An 8,474-nucleotide genomic window follows, 5' to 3' on the forward strand; every position below is an offset into this window, starting at 1 on the left:
CGATAAGGTGGCCAAACTAAATGAGTAACATCTGTATTCGCCATGCAAACACTTTTCCACATGTGTGGCAGGTGTGTGTCCAGTTTAAAGTGGCAGCTATCTATCACATTGAGGAGGGGAGTGGGCAGTCAGAGTGCAGGTATTGACCTTTTTCACAGCAGCCATGGTGGGTCTACAAGGCAGGGAGTAACACAGGTGCAAGCAAAACATTAATGAGGGTTTCCAACTTCCAATCCATTTAGGTGTCCCGGTGCCCGGGGCCCTCGTTAATGTTTTGGTTACACCTGTGTTACTTCCTGCCTTTTTCTTCTTTTTTTACACAAAATGGCTGCTGTGAAAAAGGCGAACGGGCAGACTGAAGCTCACAGGATAATAGGGGCTAAGACACATCTTTGTTTCACTCCTACTTTGACGTCGAAGGGGTCAGACCGTTGTCCACAGGCTTGCAGACCATCATGAAATTGCTAGAGAGTGGAGAGGAATTTGGATGGGACCCCAAATCGACTGAGTACCTCCCACAGTAGCTTTCAGTTGACTGTGTCGAATGCCTTTGACACAGCAATGAAAGCCATGTACAGGTCTTGCTTTGTGTTCTCTGGACTTCTCCTGAATTTGTCTGGCATCATCTCTGTGCTACTGCATCTGAAACCCGCATTGGGTTTCTGGCAAGATGTTTTCTGCCACGTGTGTTAGCCAGGCGGAAAAACAGCATTTGTGTCAGGATTTTGCCTGCAACTGACAGGAGTGAGATGCCTCTGTTGTCACAGGAAGACTTGTCGTCTTTCTTGGGGTAGATTGTGATGATGGTGGGTCTTTCCAGTCTTGTGGGACAGTCTGTGATGTCCAGAAGGCTCCATACATTCACCAGGGACGGAGTCTGAGCCTAACCTTTGCTATATATCTTTTTGACCTTTTTTTTTGGTAGGGAAGCTGGGGAGTTCTTCCAGGATTGATGGTCTGTGGTGGGGTTGCTCTGATTTAGGATGATGCTGAAGTGTTCTGCCCACTACTGGTGTGATATTTCTTCTCTGAGGACCATAGATGGTAGATGTCATGGTAGAAATGCATGCGTGTTGTTGGAGTACGTTTCCACTAAAGTACAACCTGTCTGTTACAGTAGATTATAATTTTACATAACATTTCAGATCCATCGGAGAATATCTATCTTTCAATGCGCGGTGACAACAGGAAAGAGGTGAAGAAGACAATGGAAGGAGGGGAGGAGGAAACAGAAGATCCTTATGGTACACACACACACACACACACACACACACACACACACACACACACACACACACACACACACACACTTAGCTTGTTTATGGCAGTCCATCGTTATCGATGATGACCTCATATCGTCCCAGAGGTGTAGAGGTGTTTAGCGCTTGGTGAGCTCATGCCACCTCATGTGGCTGTTTCTACCTACAGTTGTTTCTCATTTTGTTTTGGCCACTTCACTGTCGTACTGCTGCACTGTCGTACTGCTGCACTGTCGTACTGCTGCACTGTCGTACTGCTGCACTGCCGTACTGCCACACTGTCGTACTGCCGTACTGCTGCACTGTCGTACTGCTGCACTGTTGTGGCAGAGTTTTTTCCCTCTAAAGAACAAAGAAAACATTGAAATAAGAAAAGCCCCCACACAAGGGAAACCCAGTGATAAGGTGGCCAAACTAAATGAGTAACATCTGTATTCGCCATGCAAACACTTTTCCACATGTGTGGCAGGTGTGTGTCCAGTTTAAAGTGGCAGCTATCTATCAGATTGAGGAGGGGAGTGGGCAGTCAGAGTGCAGTTATTGACCTTTTTCACAGCAGCCATGGTGGGTCTACAAGGCAGGGAGTAACACAGGTGCAAGCAAAACATTAATGAGGGTTTCCAACTTCCAATCCATTTAGGTGTCCCGGTGCCCGGGGCCCTCGTTAATGTTTTGGTTACACCTGTGTTACTTCCTGCCTTTTTCTTCTTTTTTTTTACACAAAATGGCTGCTGTGAAAAAGGCGAACGGGCAGACTGAAGCTCACAGGATAATAGGGGCTAAGACACATCTTTGTTTCACTCCTACTTTGACGTTGAAGGGGTCAGACCGTTGTCCACAGGCTTGCAGACCATCATGAAATTGCTAGAGAGTGGAGAGGAATTTGGATGGGACCCCAAATCGACTGAGTACCTCCCACAGTAGCTTTCAGTTGACTGTGTCGAATGCCTTTGACACAGCAATGAAAGCCATGTACAGGTCTTGCTTCGTGTTCTCTGGACTTCTCCTGAATTTGTCTGGCATCATCTCTGTGCTACTGCATCTGAAACCCGCATTGGGTTTCTGGCAAGATGTTTTCTGCCACGTGTGTTAGCCAGGCGGAAAAACAGCATTTGTGTCAGGATTTTGCCTGCAACTGACAGGAGTGAGATGCCTCTGTTGTCACAGGAAGACTTGTCATCTTTTCTTGTGGTAGATTGTGATGATGGTGGGTCTTTCCAGTCTTGTGGGACAGTCTGTGATGTCCAGAAGGCTCCATACTTTCAGCAGGGATGGAGTCTGAGCCTTTGCTATATATCTTTTTTACCTTTTTTTTTGGAAGGGAAGCTGGGGAGTTCTTCCAGGATTGATGGTCCGTGGGGTTGCTCTGAGGATGATGCTGAAGTGTTCTGCCCACTACTGGTGTGATATTTATTCTCTGAGGACCATAGATGGTCTAGATGTCATGGTAGAAACGCATGCGTGTTGTTGGAGTATGTGAGAGATTGAATTTCAGTCATTTTCTATCTTGTAGAGCTCTTTGTGTCTGGCTTGATGGTGGACAGTTGGTTTCTGAGGGTAGGAGATTGAGGGTTGGCTATACTGTAGCTCACACACACACGCACACACACACACACACACACACACGCGCGCACACACACACACACACACACACACACACACACACACACACACACACACACACACACACACACACACACTCTAACATGTTGTGCTCTCTCTTAGTGATCTGTGCTCCTGGCATTTCCACAGCACCACCAATCACAAGACAGACATCAGTGGACATGGACGGCATCTGCATGCGACGACCAATCAGATCTCACCTCTGACCTCAGGTGGTCGGCTTCAGCTCATAATAATAATAATAACAACAGCAGCAACAACAATAATAACAACAACAACAACAATAATAACAACAACGACAATAATAACAACAGGAATAACAACCAATAATAATAACAACAATACTAATAATATAATAATAATAATAATAATAATAATAATAATAATAATAATAATAATAATAATAATAATAATAATAATAATAATAATAATAATGGTGGTGGTGATGATGATGATGATGATGATGATGATGATATAATATAATACTATAACAGTACTTGGGTGGAAAAAACGAAAGGGCTTCTTTATGAAAAATGTAAATAGTTGTTTTGTTCTCTGTTTGTTTTGAATACATTTGTGTGAGATTCAATTTCCGCTTAGTTTTTTCTTTTATCTTTATGGTCATATAAGAATTTATATATTCATGTAACATCATTGCAGCATACATGTAATGATAGCTCTGGTTGTCCTGAAAACTATGGAGATCACTTGATGGTGCATTACAGGGTTGAGGTTATACAAGCAGCATTATTACACAAGGAGACAGACAGACCAAAAATAGGAAGAAATCATGCTTAGACCCCAGAGGGTTAATATCACTTTTTCTTTGCACAACTCTGTTCCAATAGCTGCAATACACATATTCTGCATACTGTATGTATATATTGTATAATCCTGTATGTGTATGTGTATGTACATGCTCCCTATATCATATACAAGGTTCACAATTTGCTTTGAAATGTGCTTCATTTAGCATTAGCATTTATAGGTATACCTGGTTTATATGTAACCAAAATCACCATGACATTTATGTAAAAAATCACCCCATGGCTTTACCAATTTCTGTAATGATTTGATGTTGTACTGCTCATTAACTCATTGACTATAATTACTTTACTATTTTGCAACCACAAATGAAAGGATTGTCTCCCCCCCCCCTTTGACTGAACTGTAATATTTTAATCATTGTTGGGTGAAGTACTGTACAATGTATTTATGTACAGATCCAGTTTGTATATCATGGTGTACATAAATAAAAGTTTTATTATCTACCTTGGCTGTTGCAATTGATTATTTAATTTTGATGTCAGTGACTAAATTAGAGTTATTCTTTGCTGTAACTGTCTCATCAGCCACTGACTGGTTTGTCTACTGGTTCCCATGATGGCACAAAGCATGACTCAGTACAATCAACTGAGTTGTACAAGGCTTCTATATCTCTATTTTATTATCTATAGAACCTCCTAATCTGCTCCCTGACTGATGCACGACACAAGAAATAGCTTCACTCATTCAGCTGCACAAAAACACTCATATAATATACATGACAACACACTAGAAACAATGTAGAAACAATGTAAAGAAAAGCATGTGACTCACCCCTAGATGGTGCAAATTGCTCTCTCCTGTGTCATTCTGCTGTGAAGAAACATCTCCCTTCACAGTGTGAGCCGAGGCCTGCTGATGTCATGCTGTGATAGAATTTTAAAATTTTCATATTTATATTGTGGTAAATTTAATATATCTACAAGTGAAAGAGGCAGTAGCCTCTGGGCTACTGGGCTGATATGATACAGCACACGTTCTCATATGGACTAGAATAGTGACATAGAGGCATGACAGAGATAACACTAGTTGTGTCTCTCAAAAGGTTTAAATGATCTATTTCATATAATTAATTTAAAACAAACCATTTTCTTTTTAAGAAACAAGAAAATGCATTAACCTGTTTAATTGTAACAATTTTATAAAACATAGCGCAATAACATTATAGATATAATTTAAAACAGGTCCAAAATATCTTAAAAATAGTGCTGTGCTTTATGTGCAGTTCTACATTCTAATTGTTAGCTTATTGTAAATGAGTCATTTTCCCCATCAATTTCCCAATTTCTCAATTAGTTGGGGATCCAGTCGAAGCCCCTGTGGTCACCAGACCCCTGGATCATCTCTCCCCAAAGTCTACCCCCTCCCCCCAAGTCTATAAATCCCCCTGATGTGAAGCATAAGGGGGGAACTCCCCCCAATTTGCTAAATAAATGAGCGATTTACAGCTCGTGTGTGTGTGTGTGTGTGTGTGTGGGGGGGGGGGGGGGGGGGTCTGGCACAGTCACACTGCAGAAATGCCGTGCACTGCGCACCGCAGATATCTGTAGCACCGAGACCACAACCACCGCTACTGCAGTCAATAACAGGAAACGGACATGAGGGCACTGCCATCTTTTCTTTCCCTTCAGACTTTGAAAGTTATGGTTATAGTTTGTGAGTGTGTGTGTGTGTGTGTGTGTGTGTGTGTGTGTGTGTGTGTGTGTGTGTGTGTGTGTGTGTGTGTGTGTGTGTGTGTGTGTGTGTGTGTGTGTGTGTGTGCGTGCGTGCGTGCGTGCGTGCGTGCGTGTGTGTGTGACCTCAGTCTCTCGTCTGACACTTTCCGTAAGACACCTGTCTGGCACAGTCACACTGCAGAAATGCATTCATATTAATCAATATTGCCTGTCTTTCAAGCTACAACTAACAAAGTATAACACACCCGCCCTGATCGTCTCGCCCCTCCTTTGCTGCGCGGACTCAGGGGTCGTGCATCTCGATCGCGTCTCTTTGACTACCTGGCGCCACAATGGTGGAATGAGCTCCCCCGTTTGGTCAGTTCGGCCGAGTCGCTGCCGATTTTTCGGCGTAGACTAAAGACTCACCTGTTCAGAATCTACCTCGACCCTTCTGGAATTGACGTTTCATAAGTGCGATTTTTATTGTCTGCCTTTTTGTGCCACTTTGTGTTGCTTGCTATGTTTTCTTTTTAACTCTATAATTGATGTTGCCTATACTGTAATTAATTTGAATTTGTTGTATTTTGTTGTAAGTCGCTTTGGATAAAGGCGTCTGCTAAATGAAATAAAGTAAAGTAAAGTAAAGTATAAAAAAAAAAGTCCCAAGCCTCTGTTTATAATAACAAAGCCATGAAGTGGCAACTACATCTGACTGACATAAAGTTATCCTCCCAAACTCCACTAAGAAAGTTGGAAAGCCCTCGTGGCTGAGTGGTTAAAGCCGCCTGCTTTGCAATCTGAAGTTCAGTGGTTTGAATCCACCACTGGGTTTTAGCAATCTCTGTCCCAGCCCGGAGCTTCTTTACAGGTCCGGTACCATGTAACTACATATGAACTACTGTTAAATAGACTCACTCCACTTTACAGGTCCGGTACCATGTAACTACATATGAACTACAGTTGAATAGACTCACTCCACTTTACAGGTCCGGTACCATGTAACTACATATGAACTACAGTTGAATAGACTCACTCCACTTTACAGGTCCGGTACCATGTAACTACATATGAACTACAGTTAAATAGACTCACTCCACTTTACAGGTCTGTTACCATGTAACTACATATGAACTACAGTTGAACAGACTCACTCCATTTTACAAGGTCTGTTAATGTAAGTACATATGAACTACAGTTGAATAGACTCACTCCATTTTACAGGTCTGTTACAATGTAACTACATATGAACTTCATTTACAACTATTGGTAATTACTGTGTAATTACATTTGGTGTTCATGTGTAATTACAAATAGTTCATATGTAACTAGGGTACCTGTAAAATAAAGGGTTACCGATATCAGTGACATTCTTATAGGAGGGAAGTCCTGTTATAGGTTTGTACGTGATAATTCCTTATTTTTTAAATGTTGGTTGTACTATTTTATTGTATCCACTCAGTGGCACAGCCAGGGTCGGACTGGCCTTAGGGAGCATAGGGAGTTTGACCGGTGGCCTGGCCTGCTAAATGTCCTGCAGGTGCATAAAGAAACACCACAATGCAGGAAATGAAGTGTTTAACCCTCAGAATTTGCCTAGGCTCCTCCCATCTTTATGCCCCCCCCCCATGTTCAAATGAAGCCTACAAGTGTCTGCATCATCCTGTGCCCCCCCCCCCCAACAACAATTCACCAGAATGCAGGAATTGTATTTATAACTGCCTGAACGATTCTCCCAGTCCACCCCTGAGCACAGCACAATACTTCTGTCATCTTTCACCACATTGAAAGTCTCACACCATCAAACCGCTCATGTAGGGGAAATGCTTCTGCAGTTGTTGGTGTCGGCTCGCCCAGCCAAAATTAAACTGGTTAAAAACATGAGCAGTTTGAGCTTCCATTTGTTTGTTCTTCTTTTGATGCAAACCTTTCTCAAAGCGATATAATAATCTTCCCTGTGTGCATAGTTCTATTGCTTATCCTCATCTCAAATTATATGAATAACAATAAAATACCAACTTTTGGCTGTTAGAAGACACAGTAACATTATTTCATTAAGTTAATTCACTAGCAAGAACCACACTACAACCAGGAACGTTTAACCATTTATTTAATGTATGAGCTCCGTCTCGGCGGAGTAAATTGAGCTCCATCTCGGTGGAGAGATTCGTCTCGGCGAATCGTAGTCGTTTGGGGAGGTTAGGCGGGGTCCGGCCTACGTTCGCTCTTCCGGTGCGTCCAGCAGGAGCTCGGATTCGTGAGACCCCTTCTGCTTCTAGGTACCTATGCAAGAGATAGAACAAGGAGGCGGAGAAGAGAGGAGAGATAGAGCACATAAGGGTGGGGGGGAGGGGTGCACGAACAAGAGCCAAGAAAAGACTGTGGGTTAGGTGAGGTTATATAGGAAGTTGAGTATACCTGGGGAGGCGTGGCTATGAACACCTGATTGATTGTGTGGTTCTGCTCCTGAAACTCGCTTTACAAGCTACCATTTCCAAAGAGTCTTCATTCCCTACATTCTAATTTGTGGATTCTACATTTCCTACTCTGTGGAAAGAGTGAGGTCAGGTGTGTGTTAGGAGGCAGAGAGAAACAAGGACCGCCCTCCTCCTCCATGTATATGTGTGACCAGTGGCCAACAGGTGTTACACCCATGAGCTACATGTATACAAGTGGGGAGCCAACCAGAACCATCAGACAGGACACCAGGAGCTGGATACACAATAATCTTTATTACAAAACAGGAAAATGTTAGAAACCCCAGCCCACAGTCCAGGTGTAGTAGGTCCCACAGTGTCCTCTGTCCGCTCCGTTCGTCTTCCGAACACCTCCAAGGAAGCTACGGGGGAATAATGAGACAAGTCACTTGACTGGGCAGAGGCCCAGGCTCCCGAGGGAGATGGCAAAACCAGCTAGTGGTCAGAATTTGTCCAGAACAATGGCCAAAAAAAAGGAAGGAAACAGCACTGCAAAATATCACTGCAAATTCACACATGATTTAAGAACCTCTTGGGTATTTAGCTTTATGCTATGGAAAGTTGAAGGGGGCAATGCTCCGCGCTCCACAGTAATTGCACACGTGATTATAACTTCTTCACTTATCAAAAGCACG

The 8,474-nt window shown here is 42.9% G+C and overlaps 1 protein-coding gene across 2 annotated transcripts in view; it reads left to right on the forward strand.

The window, feature by feature from the left end:
- The window catches only part of LOC310799128 (uncharacterized protein), a 9,652-nt gene extending 5,619 nt beyond the window's left edge, over nucleotides 1–4,033 (forward strand). Inside the window, exons 7-8 of one of the 2 annotated variants that reach the window (XM_083661694.1) lie at nucleotides 1,146–1,244; nucleotides 2,985–4,033. In XM_083661694.1, the coding sequence (XP_083517820.1) occupies nucleotides 1,146–1,244; nucleotides 2,985–3,088 (203 nt within the window). In that variant the 3' untranslated portion in view covers nucleotides 3,089–4,033. The remainder of the gene's footprint in view (nucleotides 1–1,145; nucleotides 1,245–2,984) is intronic. The other variant, XM_083661695.1, reaches the window with a different exon arrangement.
- Nucleotides 4,034–8,474: the final 4,441 nt, after the last annotated feature.

Source organism: Poromitra crassiceps (assembly GCF_964638095.1).
Source record: "Poromitra crassiceps genome assembly, chromosome: 27".
NCBI lineage: Eukaryota > Metazoa > Chordata > Actinopteri > Beryciformes > Melamphaidae > Poromitra > Poromitra crassiceps.